Source organism: Canis lupus, chromosome 35 (assembly GCF_048164855.1).
Source record: "Canis lupus baileyi chromosome 35, mCanLup2.hap1, whole genome shotgun sequence".
In the NCBI taxonomy this organism is placed as follows: Eukaryota; Metazoa; Chordata; class Mammalia; order Carnivora; family Canidae; genus Canis; species Canis lupus.
This window is the reverse complement of record NC_132872.1, coordinates 14576398-14594894: the sequence shown is the minus strand read 5'-3', so window position 1 is coordinate 14594894 and position 18497 is coordinate 14576398. Positions and strand designations below refer to the sequence as shown.

General features: G+C 35.0%; 1 protein-coding gene across 1 annotated transcript in view; it reads right to left on the bottom strand.

Annotated features, from left to right (window-relative positions):
• The window catches only part of SLC9C1 (solute carrier family 9 member C1), an 81962-nt gene that overhangs the window by 22858 nt on the left and 40607 nt on the right, over positions 1–18497 (bottom strand). Inside the window, 5 exon segments of the mRNA XM_072812519.1 lie at positions 534–683; positions 2606–2791; positions 4149–4344; positions 14015–14134; positions 17370–17467. Of these exon segments, the coding sequence (XP_072668620.1) occupies positions 534–683; positions 2606–2791; positions 4149–4344; positions 14015–14134; positions 17370–17467 (750 nt within the window).

Below are 18497 nucleotides of genomic sequence, written 5' to 3'. Positions count from 1 at the left end.
TTTTTTTCCTTCTTTATCTGTGTAATGAAGGAATTCGACAAAGTTTCCTTCTAGATGAGTTATTCTTACTTTTTTCATTCACCAGATCCCCATCCTTTGCTTATTTTACTATTTACTGTGGGGAAATCAGGCAGGGAGAGAGGAAGGGAGCCTTTGAGAATTATGAGGAAACTCCATTTTCTTAACTCTGCCATCATGGTCTCATCCTCTGATATTTCTTGTTCAGATCCTGGAACTTATATCAGGAAGGAACTGATGGCCACTGCACATGTTTTGGAGAGCCTCCACAAGAAGCAAAAAGTGGGTTGTGAAAGCTTCTTCTTTTTTTTATTTTCTCCTACTATGGCACAGACATTTTGATAAGGAGGTTTTCGAGTCATACACATGTAGCCTAGTTTAAGTTTTTACAGTAGTTACTTAGCAAATTGAGTCAAAGACCATATCTACACATATAGACAGAGACATAATGGGTGGGGGCAACTGAGTGATTGGAGGAAAACAACCCTTTCCCAAGTATTTAAAGTTTTTCTTACTTGTTTAACGTGCTTAGAAGTTGAAATCTGATCAATTATGGTCATTATGTCTGCTTCACCTTGGACATAACCCTTTAGTATAGCATACTGAAAGGATTGTTGGTGACTCATCTTTTGATCTATTATTTGCAGCAACTTTGGAGTTATGAGCTGAAAAACATTACTATTTAATATAAATCATATATATTTAGTTAATTACATGTTTAACTGAAGTAGATAATAATAAGAAATGACATGCTTTCAACAGTAACTATAGTAACCTGTCAAAGTTCTTATTTTATTCTTCTGATTTTATAACTTCATGACTAAAGTTATTTCCTTATAATTAAGAATGTTGGGCACCTGTGTGAAGTTTAACTTTACTCTTTACTTATGTCCCTTAGAGAGAATTGGATGCTGCTTTTAAATGGTTTAAATTCTTGGGAAACTATGCAATTAATTTTCTGGGCTTAAGTCTTAAAATATCTATAAAGTACTGTCACTTTTACCTATGAAATCTCCTACTAACCTCACTAAAAGGTTTATTCAGGGGTTAGAACCCACCACAATTATACTTTTGTTTGACCCCAGCATTAACTTTTTATTGTTTCTTTGCTGAGGATTTAATTTTCCAGATTATCTGTTACCACTGTGCAGTCCCCTAACTTCAGAAGAGTTGACGGTTTCCCATGTTTTCCTATCTCTGTTCCACAATCTCCATATCCTGTCCTCCAACCAGCTGCCTGCCATCAATCCTCAAAGTGCTAGCTTAGGCTCATCCTTCAAGATTCAGTTTAAGTATCACCTAATAAAAGATGTCTTTTTTAAAAAAAAAATCTCGTTAGCATTCTGTACATACTCTGTTTCTCACTTATCCAACAATAAAACATTGGAACATCTAGATGACTTGTCATTTTCCTTCTACAATGGAAACTCTCTAGGGGTAGAGAGTGTATCTAATTCATCTTCATATTCAAGGGCCTACCATTTGACATAAGATTAAGGGTTCAGAGTTTCTTGAATATATATATATATTCAAGAATATATATATATTCAATACATCAATATATTGATAATATATAATATCAATTATCAATATATTCACATATATATGTATATATATACAAACTTTTCTTAGGTGTTTTACCAGTTTCTTCACTTAAAATATTTGATAGACCTTGTATATACTCCTATCAGAAACCATTAACCGGTCTTAACCAGTCACTGGAAAACACTTTGCTTGCCTTTTTCTCAGGTCAAATTGCACACTAGTATTACTTACAGTCTCATTTAGTACTAAGATAAGAAAAGCTACTAGTTGCATACTTTTAGATCTAGTTCATTTATTCCATCTTGGTAACAAAACTATTTTTTAAGCATATGTAAGAAAGCTCTAAATGTACAGATTCTAATCTGTTAGTTTTATCTCTAGATGAACTGTGTCTTACTTAGGTTTGTATCCCTGTCAGGGCTTAAGTGTTTATGTATCTTGTTTGTGTATGAAAAGACAGAGAGCCAGTGAGAGAGAGGGAGAGTATATATACACATCATATGCCCTGTGATGGAGTTTCATGTCATTGAACTACTCATAGAGAAAATAAATACTTGTTATAGAAAGATGTGTTAGACAATCAAAGGTGATTTTTGATGTATAATTTTATATTACTACGAATTTATATAACATGAAATGTGTATTTTTTGTTTTTTGATGTAAATGAATTTATACTATTTGATTTGTCACGTGAATGGTTTACATGGTTGTTTTGTTGATTTCTAACTTTTATACGAGGTATCTATAAAAATAAACATTACTTTGGGGTTAATTTATACATATATTAATGTGGAATTTTTATGTTCTATTCAAATAAAAATCTATGTTGAATATTTCTATACTTTCATGTGCTAAATAAATTACAAATGTAATTTGGATATTCATAAAATAACATTAAATTTGTGAAAGGGTTATGAAGTTTAAAATATAAACATCATCCCAATAGAAAGTAGAAGTCATAAAACGACTAAGCTGATTTTAGTCCATATTTCAAGAAGCAGTCAGTGAAAACTTGAAATTGAAAGATTTAATAGTTCTTTACCTTCAAAATACGTAGTATGCGAAGAAATCGAACAATTTTTATAAAGACTACTGTTAGAATAAAATCAAAAGTATAAGTAATGGAATTTGTCTCAATAAGAATTATATCTATGATGCCAACTAATGTAATCACTAACTCAAATACATTCCAGGCATGTAAAAAATATTCCTTCCTCATTGCAGCCATCTGTTGATTAAAAAAATTACATTATCTTGTTTGTTTTTGCTTTTACTGCACCATTTTCTGCAACAACTGAAACATCAATAGTTAAATTTTTCTCTGATATACCTTAAGACTACTTGTCTGAAATACTAGTAAGTAATCATATCAATTTAAAATTAAAATGGTTGAAATATTGAAGCATCCATTCCATGGGAGAAAATATTCAAAATTTTGTACTGTTTTATGACAGTTCATTCATTCATTCATTCCTTCTTTAGTTCAGAAAATTTTATTGAAAGCCTACTATAGCTAAGAGAGTGGGAAGTATTAAAGATGATTAAAGTATTAAAGATGCTTGTCTGGGAAATTGGGTTTCCAGTGGAATTTTGATGGAATTAGTAGGTTTAGAGAAGATGAATTTGTGCATAGTGTGCTGTTTGAGATGTCTGTATAGTATTTTATTGGAGAGATCCGTTCATCAGTTGTCTGTATGATCTGACGTTCTTGATAAGATCTGAGCTGGGAACATGAATTTGTAAGTTATTAGACAATAAATGGTAGTTAATGCCAGGGAAGTTCATGAGCTAGCATGGCTTAGGAAGCTCTTTATTCTTTACATCCATGTCTTGTCTCATTTTCCATATTACCCACGCAAATCTAACATTTCTCCAATATCCATGCTGACCCATCCATCCCTAAGCTCCTCCAGTCATTGGGAATGATGTTCCTTGAGGGTGTCATAGTGTTGCTTCTAAGTTTTCTCTTGTTTTTGTCCATCATGTTATATACCCACATACTCACTCTTCACTTTTTGATCCATATAACACAATAATATCAGTTTGTGGGGGTACATTTCCTCATTCTACAACTACCTCTTTATAATAGATTTAAAAATCAAATCATGAAATGTTTTTCAAGTATAAGGGGGGCACTTGACGGGATGAGCACTGGGTGTTATTCTGTATGTTGGCAAATTAAACACCAATAAAAAATAAATTTATTATTAAAAAAATAAAGGGATCTCTACCACTCTATCACTCTATCTATTATTAAAAAAATAAACTGAACACTACTCTAAGTTTATGAACACTGTCAACACCTTTGAAATTCCCTTTGACACACACCATTTAAAATTTTTGCAAATACAAAATTGGTTCTTAAAATATGGATATTTTCTACTGAGTTGCCTTAAAAATTTACCTTTAAAATTTTAAGTTTGTTTACAAAGTGAGAGAGAATTTCATACAGTCCTTTAGAAAACTGTGTATAGTATTAAAAGATGAAGCTAGGGATTCTCTCTGTGAGACATGTAACATGTTCACACATACACAGATACACATACACACACACACACACACACACACACACAATTTTGGATTACCTTAAGTAGGGCCTCCATGATATAAAGTACAAGAAAAGAGTAGTTCGAATGTCTTAATTCATGCTCATAGATATCACTTAACTTAGGTATCCAAGAAATTATAATAGGAAACATATTCATTAGTGTCACAAGATATCCAACATACTCAAATTCATCAGTAAATACAATTTTATGGCATACACGAAGAAAGTAATATCTAAAAAAAAAAAGAGTTTTATCTGATAAAATAGTTACACTGAATTATTTTCATTATATGCTCACTTCTGTTCTAATCATCCACAGTACAGAGCCCAGCTTAGTTCTGAGCAGGAATAATCACTATCTCACATTTTCTGGCATCCCACTTCAGATATTGTTTTTAATTTCCTCCTGTGCTGAATGTATTGAGGCTTATTTCCCCCTTTCCCCCTTACCTTCCTCAACTCTTATCCATTTTTAGTTTTAATAGAAATACTATTGGTCATAGATGGGGATAATTCAAATTGAAAATATTTTAGAAAATAATAAAACAAAGGGAATCTCTTCCACCTTCCAGATATGATTACTACTAACAAGATGAATATTATTCCAATCTTTGTTTATGTAATCATTATCTATAAACACAAAAGAAATTATGCCATACATATTTTTCTGTAAACTTTTTTCTTTCTCTTAACAAATGTATCTTGAGCATCTTTCCTTGTCAAGGCATAAAATCTGTAAAATAAAATTAATAATCCTAGGATGTATGGTAATGGAACAGTACGCATCTACATTTTATCAAAAAACAAAAAAAAATCAAATAGAGTAGAAGACCCAAATATGAAACAGGAAACCATCAAAATCCTAGAGAACACAGGCAGCAACCTCTTTGACCTTGGCCATAGCAGCTTCTTAATAGATGCTTCTCTGAAGGCAGGGGAAACAAAAGCAAAAATGAACTACTGGGACTTCATCCAAAGAAAAAGCTGCTGCTGCATAGCAAAGAAAACAGTCAATAAAACTAAAAGGCACCAAGGGAATAGGAGAAGATATTTGCAAATGATGCATCTGATAAAGAGTTAGTACCCAAAATCTATAGAAAACGTATCAAACTCATTGCCCCTAAAATAAATAATCCAGTTAAGAAATGGGCAGAAGACATGAACTTTTTTCCAAAGAAGACATCCCTATAGCTAACAGACACATGAGAAGATACTCAACATCAGTCATCATCAGGGAAATACAAATCAAAACCACGATGAGATACCACCTCACACCTGTCAGAATGACTAAAATGTACAACTCAGGAAACAACAATTGTTGGCAAGGATGAGTAGACAGTGTTGGTGGAAATGCAAACTGGTGTAGCCACTCTGGAAAACAGTATGGAGTTTCCTCAGAAAGCTGAAAATAGAACTACCCTACAATCCAGCAATTGCATTACTAGGTATTTGCCCAAAAGATACAAAAATACAAGACTTGAAGGGGCACATGCACCCTGATGTTTATAACAACAGCATCAACAATAACCAAACTATGGAAAGACCCCGTTTGTCCAGTAAGGATAAAGAAGATGTGGTATATATAGACACAGTGAAATATTACTCAGCCATCAAAAGAAGGAGATCTCACCATTTGCAATGACATGGATGGAGCTAGAGGGTATTATGCTAAGCGAAGTAAGTCAGTCATAGAAAGACAAATACCATACGATTTCACTCATATGTGATATTTAAGAAACTAAACAGATGAACACAGGGGAAAGGAAAAAAACAGGGAGGCAAGCCATAAAAGACTCTTTATATTTAAGAAAAACAGGGTTGATGGAGGGAGAGGGGTAGGGGAAGGGCTAAATGGGTGATGGGTATTGGGGGGGCACTTGTGATGAGTACTGGGTGTTATATGTGAATGATGAATAACTAAATTCTATACCTGAAACCAACTTGCAATACATGTTAATTAACTAGAATTTAAATAAAAACTTGAAGGAGAAAAAAATTTAAATTAATGTATATGCTTTGCCAAATAGTTTCCATACCACGTATGCCAGTGAGTAGAACTGGGCATGAAAGGATTTACTTATGTATTTTCATTTTTTAATTTTTAAATAATATAATAATGCATTATTATTGTTAAAACCCAACTGAAATGATTAAGCAGTTGCTGACTGAAGATTAGATAAGGACTGGGTCATTTCCCTATTCTCAGAGGTAGATGAACTTCAGTTTCAGGACCTGAAACTTTGACAATTTGGGACCTTATTTAAGAAAAAGAAGAAATTAGGAATAAATTTATGATCCTGTATGATATTTCAGGGTCCTCTATGGCCTCTGGCAGTGACCGTGTTAGGAAAGAGCCCCAGAGAAAGCCTTGTAAAATTCTGTCCATTTCAGTTAATTTATCTCCAGAACGCTTTCTTTCCCTTTTAAAAAAAGTTTCAGCTGTATCGAGGTATAATTAACATGTAAAATCATAGATATTAAAGTGTACATCATGGTGATTTAATATATGCACACATTGTAAAAGGAGTCTCTACACTAATTAATTAATACATCCATCACCTCACATGATTACCTTTTGTGTGTGTGTGGGGGGTGAGACCTTTTAAGTTCTACTCTCTTAACAAATTATCGATTATAGTCACCATGTCTTACATCAGGTCCTCAGACCTGGTGCATTCTATAACTACATGTTTGTTTGTAACCTTTACCATCCTTTCTTTTTTCCCCCGCAACCCCCTCAGCTGGTAACCAGGTAACCACTTTGCTATTTTCTGTTTCTACGAGTTGACTTTTTTTTTTCTTTTTTAGAGATTCAACATGTTAGTAATATCTTTCAGTATTTGTCTTTCTCTGGCTTATTTCACTTAGCATAATGCCCTCGACATCCATCCACATTGTTGCAAATGGCAGGATTTCCTTCTTCCTAGCAGAGAATAATACTCTTTTGTATATGTATTCATCATATTTCTTTATTCATTTTATCTGTTGATGGACAATTAGGGTTTTTTTTCATATATTAGTTACTGTGAATAATGTTGCATTGAACATGGGAGTGTAGATAGCTCCTTGATATCCTGTTTTCATTTCCTTTGGGTGTATACCTAGAAGTGGGATTGCTAAATCACATAGTAGATTCATTTTTATTTTTTTGAACAGTTTCCAAATTGCTTTCCATAGGAGCTGTACCAATTTAAATACCTACCAACAGTGCACAAGGGTTCCCTTTTTTTCCATATCCTTACCAACAGGTATTATCTCTTGTCTTTTTGTCGATAGGCATTCTAATAGGTGTCAGGTGATATTTCATTGTGTTTTGATTTGCATTTCCTTGATATTAGTGACTTTAAGCACCTTTTCAGGCATTTTTTTTTTTTTTTTGGCCATTTGTGTGTTTTCTTTGAGGAAGTGTCTATTTGCTTTCTCTGACCATTATTTGTTTTTGTTTTGTTTTTTTACTATTGAGTTCTATGAGTTCTTTACACATATAGGATATTAATCCTTACCTTACCAGATATATGATTTGCAAATATTTTCTCCTGCTCCATAGCTTGCCTTTTCTTTTTTTTGATTTTTTTTTCCTGTGAAGAAGCTTTTCAGTTTGATGCAGTTCCAACTTTTTAAATTTTTACTTTTGTTGCCTTTGCTTTTGATGTCAAATCCAAAAAGTCATTGCCAAGAATGCAATCGTGAAGTTTATCCTCCATGTTTTCTTCTGGGAGTCTTATGATTTCAGGTCTTATTTACTGATTTTTGTGTTTGGAGTAAGATAGTGGTCTAGTTTCATTATTTTGCACATGGCTGTCAAGTTTTCCCAACATCATTTACTGAAGAGAGTATCCTTTCTCCATTGTATATCATTAACTCCTTTGTCATAAATTAATTGACTATATGCTCATGGTTTTATTCCTGGACTGTCTCTTATGTCCCATTGATCTATATGTCTGTTGTTTTCTTTTTTTTTTTATGCCAATACCATACTATTTGTTTACTACAACTTTTTAATATAGTTTTTTTTTTTAATATAGTTTGAAGTCAGGAAGTGTGATACCTCCAGTTTTATTCTTTGTTCTCAAGATTGTTTTGGCTATTTAGGGTCTTTTGTGATTCCACACAAATATTTTAAAAAATTTTTGTAAACAATGCTATTGGAATTTTGGTAAGGATTGCATTGAAACCATACATTGCTTTGGGTAGTATGGCCATCTTAACAATATTACTTCTTCCAATTCATGAGCACAAAATATCTTTCCATTTATTTGTATCTTCTTCAATTTCTTTCATCAATGTCTTATAGTAATCAGTACATGGGTCTTTTCGCTTGTTTGTTAAACTTATTCCTAGGTATTTTATTCATTGGTGCAATTATGAATGGGATTATTTTCTTAATTTCTCTCTTGTTATTAGTGTATAGAAATACTACTGATATTTGCATATTGATTTTGTTTCCAGTAACTTTACTGAATTTGTTTATTAGTTCTAATATTTTTTTGGTGGCGTTCTTAGGTGTTTCTGTATATATCATGACATCTGTAAAAGATGTCAGTTTTACTCATTTCTGTCTGATTTGGATGACTTTTCTTTTCTTGCCTAATTACTCTAGCTATGACTTCCACTACTATGTTTAATAAAAATTATGAGAGTGGGTCTCCTTATCTTGTTTCTGATCTTAGAGGTAAAGCTTTCAGCTTTTCACTGTTGGATATGATGTTAGCTGTGTGGCTGTCATCTATGGTCTTTGTTGAGATACACTCTTTCTTTACCCAGTTTCTTGAGAGTCATAATTTATATTTCCTTCCTTTTATCTTGTGTATCCATTATTGTATCTATAGTTGTTTTTTAATACTTTTGACTTCTACTCTTTTTTTCAAATGCTCTTTTATTTTTTAAGATTTTATTTATTCATGAGAGAGAGCGAGAGAGAGAGACAGAGAGAGAGAGAGAGAGGCAGAAACACAGACAGAGGGAGAAGCAGGCTCCATGCAGGGAGCCTGATGTGGGGCTCGATCCTGGGTCTCCAGGATCACGCGCTGGGCTGAAGGCGGCGCTAAACCGCTGAGCTACCTGGGCTTGCCCCTGACTTCTAATCTTTATGCTAGATTTTTATGTGATTTACCCACTGTTGTTAAAATATTAGAATAATCTGAATTTTATTATATATTTATCTTTAACAGTGAGATTTATTCTTTCATATGTTTTTCTGTTACTAATAAGAGGTATATTTCTGAATGGCAATCACAAAAATCAGGGTGCCAAACTCTTGCAGAAGTTCACTTCAGGGAGGCACTGTCTTTCCAAGCTCAATAAGAACTGTTTTATTGTCTTCTCTAGTCTTCTGGATCTTGTGGACATAAGCCCAATTGGCTCTTAGAGCTAGCTGTTTGGGGGACCCATCTCTCAAGTGGATGCCTTAAGTCTTAGAAGTTGGGGCACTAGATGTTGGATCCAAGCCCTTTCCTTCTCATGGAGAAGCCGGAAGCCATGAATTGCCCTCTGATCACAAGCTTTGATGTCAGAGGGTGAGTTTTATGAGTCTTTCCTACCTGTTTCAATGTAGGTATTTTCTCATTAGCCCTATGTTGTAGGAGTCACTCAGCTAGTTTCTGGATTTCTTTCAGAGGGAAGTAATCTATATGTGGCTGTAGATTTGGTGTGTTCATGAAAGGAGTTGAGTTCAGGAGCCTCCTATGTCACTATCTTGGACTAGAATACAGTCTGATTTTCTTGACTTCTTCTAGCAATAAAATCATATCTGGCAGAGCGTTGCACTTGATGTTACCTTTTGCTTAAATTTATAATTGACTATACTTTGACTTGTTTATGCCAGATAGATGAATTGAAAGGGATATAATGGAGATTACTCACAATTCCTTTAAGGCTTTAATGTTAGTGTAATTTCTTTACACTGAAACACTATTTTGGCCAGGGTTCCACTTGGTCACTTGGACCTTCTTGCCATAATAATTCTTATTCTATGAGTCAGCAAGAAAATGTGAATCCTCAGTCACACACTAACTATATTCCCAACTATACGCTTGAAGATTCATGGAAATAACCACACAGTGGACTTGCTAGATTATTACGAAGCATACTGGGTCAGAGACTCCATATATCATCTAGCCTAGAAGCTTCCTCTCTAACTTGAGAGTTATGCTAGAATTTCAAGCCTTTGGTATCAGTATCATTTTAAATGCTATATCTTAAAGCCTTTGGTTTGTTTATTAATATTTCCCCCAAAGTCTTTTTAAAAGTCTGAGCATTCTTTTTTCCCAATGAAAAGTAACTCTAGTAAAGTACCTAAAACTCCATCTGAGAAAAGATTGAGGGAATATTTGTCTTATGTACTTGTGTTTTTATTGTAGACTTTTCTCAAGGGTTCTGGTTCTGAGAACTGACTTAAATAAAAAGAAAGAGTGTGGAGTCATGACCTTCCTTCCTTCCTTCCTTCCTTCCTTCCTTCCTTCCTTCCTTCCATTGATCTCATCCCTTTGCTCACCAGTTCTCTATTTTTAGAAAAGTCACAAGTAAAATGTAGTTAACTGTTTGTCTACATTGACCTTTGACACAAATTATTTGTTAGCCATTCCTCGGTCAAGGTACTCTGACTGCTACTCTAGGTTTACTGTCCACAAAATAGTGTATGCCCACCTTGCTTTTGACATTTAAGGTGCTGCCATCGGTCTTCTGCCATTCCCAAGTCCTTTTGATACTAGTAACACTAATTCCATGGCAGCCTCAACTACTGTCAACCATATCCTGCAGAGGACAACTATCAAAGAGTTTCTCACTGTTGCTTTATGAAAGTAAATGTCTTCTGGTCATTCCCAGGAAGAAAAGTTATGTGGTGGGTCCTTCATTCTCATATAATAGTTAAATATTCCAGTTTTTATCATCTGCACTTAATTCACTGTCGGTTATTGACCTGGTCAAGCATCAAAGAACCATACCAAGGGTATAATAGTACCAGCCTCAAGTGTCTTTGACAGAATATTGAACCTTGAATCATGGGTAAGACCACCATACCAATATATCCTCCCCAATCTGGCCTTATGCTGTAACCCTGTGATCCAATACCCTCAAGAACTATTCCTTTATATGTCTACCAGTATTTGCTAGTATTAGTCAGGTCCTGTAATTCCTTCAGTAGATAAGTTGTAGTCTTCTAAATAAGGCACTGTACTTCCCCCCTCTCATTGTATTGAGATCTGACATGGGTAGTTACCTCGGAAGCAATAAAAGGTGGTAGAGAATAACCATGAAACAAAGACAAGCTATATCTTGTGATGTCTTTGTAGCATCTGATGGTGATAGGCTATTATTCTCTAGCAAGAAAGAGGTGGCTGCCCTCTGCCAGGCTACAGTGTTCATGAGAAATGTGAGGGTTCAGGATCCTCCATTTATCCACCCAAGTGTTACCACTTTAGATCTCAGGATCGTGATCGTTTTCTCTCAGAGCCCTGACACTGATATAGAAACCCTGTCAGTGCTAGGCATTTATTCTTTTTGTGTGCAGCTCTAGATGCATTCCCTCAAAATAGATGGAATATGTTGACTTTTTTATTCAATTCTGAATAATTTAAGTTGAATTTTTAATTTTAAGAATTATGTGTGTTTTTCTATTAAGTTTCTTTAGGTGATTCTATCACTTCTTAATTTCAATATTTTAACAATACTTTTATTTTTGGAATTCAGCACTTAGTAATAAATGCTTACATTTGTTAAGTGCTTACCCAGTGCTCATCCCTGGACTAGGTGCTTCTACACAAACTCTTTTTTTTTTTTAATTTTTATTTATTTATGATAGTAACAGAGGGAGAGAGAGAGAGAGGCAGAGACACAGGCAGAGGGAGAAGCAGGCTCCATGCACCGAGAGCCATGGGATTCGATCCGGGGTCGCCAGGATCGCGCCCTGGGCCAAAGGCAGGCGCCAAACTGCTGAGCCACCCAGGGATCCCTTACACAAACTCTTTATGTATTCTTTCCCATAGTCCCATGAAGAAACGGAGGAGAACCCAACTATCATATTTGGGTGCCCACTATGTGTCACTTTGTCACAGGCCTTATATACATCAGATGTTGAGAACTGAAAATCTCATTCAGATAGTAAATGGTAGAGACTGAGATTCTAAACCAAGCAAGAATCTCCACTACTCACTTTGAGATGAATAATATTTAGAGATAGCCTACAGGGTACACTATCAATTATAGTTTTTAAAATCTCCCTTTCATTAAGTTGTATCAACAAAAATAATTAGAATGTTGTAGCTTTGGTCAGTATTGAAGGCTTTAAAAAAAGTACTATGAAAATATCTTTCTGGTATTTATTGAGTTTGGTAGATTAAAGATAGCCACATAATCTTTCATGCTTTTATTAAGAAGAAGGGTTTATATTTCCTCCTCTTGAATCTAAGAAATAAGTTGGAGAGGAGAATGTAAAATTATCTCTATTCATAGATGACATGATCTTATATACAGAAAATCCTAGCAAATTCACAAAAACAGGAGAGCTAGTCAATGAATTCAGCAAAGCTGCAGAATACAAAGTCAATATGCAAAAATTATACACTAGGAATGAACAGTCCAAAAATGAAATTAAGAAAACAGTTTCATTTATAATAGCATCAAAAAGCAAAAGTATGTAAGATTCACTTTAATCGAAGACTTGTATGCTGAAAACTACAAGACATTCCTGAAAGAAATTAAAGCCAGATCTAAATAAGCGAAAGTCATCTCGTGTTCATGAATTGGAAAGCTTAATATTGTTAAGATGGCAATACTGCAGATTCAGTGCAATCCCTATGAAAGTCTCAATGACATTTTTTTTTAAAACTAAGCAAATCCTAAAATTTATACGGGATTACATTTTTTAAATTCAAATTCAATTTGCCAACATAGAATACCTCATTAGTTTCAGATGTAGTTTTCAATAATTAATCAGATCTTGATAAACAAAGCAAAGTTGATAAACTTATATTTCCTGATTTCAAAATTGTCCAGCAGCTGTGGAAAACCATTTGGTGGTTCCTTAATAAGTTAAACATAAAATTATAGTGTATGATCCAACAATTTCACTCTTAGGTGCATACTCAAAAGGTATTCAAATACTTGTACATGGATGCTCATAGAAGCACTGTGAAATAGCCAAAAGGTGAAAACAATGCGAATGACCATCAACTGATGAGTTGGTAAACAAAATATGATATATCTGTACTATGAACTATTATTCAGCCATAAGAAGGAACAAAGTCTACATACATGCTACAAAGTGGGTGAAAATTATGTTACTTATACATCTACCATGTGGATAATATATAATGCTGAGTGAAAGAAGCCAGAAACAAAACGCTGAGTATAGTATGATTCTAGTTATATGAAATGTTCAGATTGGGTAAATTCATAGAGACAAAGTAGACTAGTGCACTGCAGGGGTTGGCGGTAATAGGGAGTGACTTGGGTGCTGGATTTATATTGGGGATAATAAAAATGTTGTGGATTTTGATAGAGATGATGGTTGCCCAACATTGTGAATGTACTAGATAAAACAGAATAACACACTTCAAAATGGTTAATCTTGTTATGTGAAGTTTACTTCAATAATAAAAAAAGTTATTGTACTCTTTTTTTCTTCAAGTAACTTTTTGTATGTACATGAGTAATTTAATTGTAAACTACCCCAAAATATTTTCTAAAACATTCAGGATATGAATTTATTTTTAAATTTTTTCATGGGCCTTCAACTTACAACCCTGAGATCAAGAGTGTCATGCTCTACCAACTGAGCCAGCCAAGAACTCCCAGGATATAAATTTTAAAAATAAAAAGGGAATTTAAAATCAGTATAATAAAAAAATTTTAAAAAGTAAAATCAGCATAATAGCATCTCTAGTAAGGTTCAAAATCACTTACCTTGATGGAATCCCTTTTTCTTTTTTAGTGTTATACACCCAATTGAGCAATACTTTTCTAATAAAGGCAAGCAGTTTTTTGCTTTCAGAATAATGCTTTATTGTCTCAGGACTCATATATCTGAAAAAAAAGAAGCAATCATTAAACGTGCTTTAAAATTTGAGGGATAGATTTAATACAGTATTGTCAAAAAGCAGGAAGATGGTTTTGTTCATTCTTAACTGGGAATAGGATACTTTCATGAGCATAGGTGCAAGTCACAAAGTTGTAGATACAAGTAGATATGTAATTATCAATTTAGATTCTGGGGCTCACTCATTAAAGAGATAGTATAAAAAATTGGAGATACATGATTTAAAATAGAGAGGTCAAGGTTCAGGGAGGAAAAGAATAACATGATTCAACTATTTGGAATTCAAAAACATCCAGCTTTTCATGTTGGACTCCCCATTATCTGATGAGGCAATGAACAAATTACCTCATTAAAGTGTTTGCTCTACAAAATAGACCTGACAGTATCCATGCCCTTTGGGGATAATTAAATAAGAAAGTAAATAGGAAGCATCCAGGCCATCTCACATATCCTCTTATCTCTTTGATTTTACCTTTTGGGCAGGTAGTTGAGGAATTTATGGGGGAAAATACAAGTGGTAAGTAAAGAATTAGTGGTTACTTGGAGAAGTCAGTGGTTCTAAAACCCCAAAAGAGTTTGATAGCACACATCCTATTGTCTCTAGGTTTCTGCTGGCATTTCTATCAAGGTAGCTCATATTTATGTGCTATAATTTGGTCTTGCTTAGCTAAATACCTTGATTTTCATTATCTTCATCAGCAGGGGGATAGGGTGTTATCCTTGGGTCTGAGGCCCTACTTTTACAGTATGGCTTAATGGGGGGGCAAAAGTAGACCTTGTCCTTCCTATTGACTATACTGTTTTTACTCTGAAATTTGAACAATTTCTCTGCTATGAACAGATGTAATTGAAAAGAAGGAAGTCATTCAATTCTGATTCAATAGAATAATATAGTAATTACATAGGACTTGATTTGTTTCGAATGTTAAAAATATCTAATGAACATATTATGCTTGCTAAAAGCTGGGGAGAAACCATAAACAAATACAGATCTGCTCCCAAGAGTCCAGCAGCCTAGAGTAGTAAAACATGCAAATAACAATTGCAATAAACTGTAGTGAAGGAGATACGGAGATAATAAGCAACAGAGCACTCTGGATCCATTAAGTGGGGGGCATTTAATGTAGTGTTGGGGAATCAGGAAACCTTCCTGAAGGAATTAATGTCCTAACTAAGATCTGGTCATTTCAGTAGTTGATATGAATCCTAAGGTTCTGTGATATCAGTAATCTAGGCTCCTGAATTTCTATTTTTTATCATCACATTCACTTTTAGACCTGACTTGGGAAGACATTTGTGATCTCTTTAACTGGATAGTGAGGCTGCTTAAACTTTGAATGCGAGCTCTGTAATGTATTCGTCAAGTGACTTTGGGTCAACTGTTTTCATCTCTTTGGGCTTCACATTTCTCAACAGCAAGATGAAGATAATACACTTAACTCACAAGACTTTTATAGCGTTAGATTGGTAATACAACATGTTTAGAACTGTGCTTGGCACTGCACTTAATAAATATAAGCTTTCTATGCAAAGAATCCTTTCTCAGGCAATTACACAGGCAGTTAGCAGAGGTCCAGTCCCCCAACTCTTTCTTTCTTTAGACTTGTTTTCTTGCCACAGGACACGCCAACGCATGTGGCTACTGATAGGAATGGCCAGCAAATGGCAAAGTCAACTCCAAAGCAGCCCAGCAAAGAGCAAGTACTGAATATAACTGTCATTAACAGGAAGTTCTCTGGGGATTGGAACACCATTCCACTTATCCTATTAGGATAAGTGATACTTATCCCACAGTGCCCGCCATATACTTTTGCACATATTAGTGTGTCATATTTATCTCTTTTATGTAGGACTAAAAAATAATGTATTCTAAAATTTGCCTTATCAGGAATCCTTTCAACACTTGAACTCCCTTCTCCCCACTGTTGACCTCCTTGCTCTAGGTCTTCATAGACATAATTGCTTCTGCCTTCTTGGAAGATTTAAAGAAGAAAAATAAAAGAAATGGGCTGAATTGCTCTACACTGCTTTTTTAAAATATTAGCTTCTCCTGAACAACACAGTGATAATGTTTTTCAGCATGTTATTTACTTATCCATTTAAAAACTTCCGCTGTACACTGTGCATCTGTCTTCTTTAAAGTGTGCATCATGTTGTTTTTAAGTGATCGCATTTGCTCAGCCCTTTTCCCAGTCTTTTTCCCATAAGCATTTGAATGGCCTAGAGCAAAGAGGCAAATAGAGGCTCTTGTCTTTACCCTCATTAATCAAGAAAACAAAATTTAAGTAAGGTGTAGTCTATCTTCCTACCTTGACAGGTATGTCATAATGATTTGTATGGCTAGGCTTGAAATGGAATTTCTTATACTCTTTGAAATTTATACTTGAACTGCAGTGAGACTGTGCTCCAGCGTCTGACTGCTTTTCTTCCCCCTTCAGACTTTATCCCTCCTCTCTGCCACAAGCCAGTACTTGTGAGTAGACACCATGCTGGCATTTCTCCTAGCTTTCAGGGTATGCACACCAAAGGCCCAGTTTGCTTGTGAAATAGTGGCCCAGGGAAAATGTCCAAGAACGCCTTGCAAAGGAGCTTTGGGACCATTTCAGCAGGGAATTTTGGTGTCTTTAGTTCAGAAGCGTAGTCTAGAACAAGAATGTATGTTACGTTGGGGCTTTGGGTAGACATCATTGTACCTGCATGGCAGTTTAACTCTTTCTCTAGCTTACTCTTATATCCTTCGTCCTTCCAAGGGGATCTGGGGCTACTGTTTAATATGTGGACTTCAAGGAACTCACTTGTGTACTGCAGAGGCTTACAGCAAAAAAAGCTATTACAAAAATATGCTGGGTACTAAGAGAGACTATGCATTGGGAAGATGCGCCTGGAGGAATTAAGGGAGTCTTTGACCTTAGTGAGGCATTCAAGTAGTCTAAAAGGAAAAGTATTTTACCACAGGTCAGCTTTGGGGGCAAAAGGAAAAAGGAAAGAGCATCTCAATTGGAAGAAGCAGCATGTTCAAATGCACAGAAGTCTGAATAAGCAGAACAAGCTAAGAAACTGAAAGTAAGTGATTTGGCCTGATTTGGGGGTGCAGGGCAGGCAGTGACTCACACACATAATACTGGATGATACCAAGTTACCAGAAAGAGCAAGATAACTCACTTGCATAATTCCCTAAAGGCAGGGGCTTAGGATGAAAGCATTCTCTTGCCATATACTTACTTTTCCTTCTTCTCTCCAAAACTTCCTGCTGCACCCACCAGCACCTGGGCTGCACTCTGGGATAGAGTCTCGTTCCTGTATTGTCTCTGGTAGCTTGCCTAAAAGAAATGTGCAGTCAAATTATTATATAGGATGGATAACAAAAACAACTTAGTATTCCCTTTATGGAAAAGCAGTCTGTGAGAGAGAAGTCGAAGTCCTTAAATAATCTAGTACCTTTATAAAAAAAAAAGTTTTTATGGAATCCAGACCTTGAGATCAGTGCAGAAGGTCTGTCTCAGCTTTGGGTAAAATCAAACTGGCTCTGTAGGCAACTAGGTTCCTTAATAAGGCCTTCAAAAATAAGTGGAGTTCTATGGCCAAAAAAATGTGGGAAGTTCCTGATCCAAGTATATCCCTATTTTAACACTTTATAGTGCATACTAGAAAATTCAAGGCTCTGAAAAATCCTGTAGTAGAGAATCCTGGTTTATATCTTTCACTTCATTTTTCTAAATATTTCGACAATGCTACTCTATTTTCTCCAGTCTGGTATAAGCATTAAATGAGTTGTCACTGTTGTACAGAAAACAGTCATTTGTTCATTTGGTCCATATCCTGAGAGCTCACTTTGCTTCAGGCACTATGTCTGGTACTGGAGAAACCACTATCTGACACTGCCCTGCCTCAGTGTGCTGCACACTGTTAAAAATCACTGTACAGACCAACTTCCTAAATTGAAATGTATGATGTAACAAAAGACTTTTGCTTCCATAGAACACATCCTGTCTGCAAGATCATTTATGGATATTAAAACGCAGTTTTGCTCTTGAGGGATACCAGAAAAGGATAAATTTAATTTTAAGAATGAGGGAACAAAAGATTATTTGCCATAATACAGTGATTCAACAGAGTAACATTCTTCTTCTTAAACTTCATTGCAATATTTATGAAATAACATGAGATTAACATATTTTCCTTTTTTAATAATAAATTTATTTTTTATTGGTGTTCAATTTGCCAACATACAGAATAACACCCAGTGCTCATCCCATCAAGTGCCCCCCTCAGTGCCCGCCACCCAGTCACCCCCATCCCCCGCCCTCCTCCCCTTCCACTACCCCTAGTCCGTTTCCCAGAGTTAGGAGT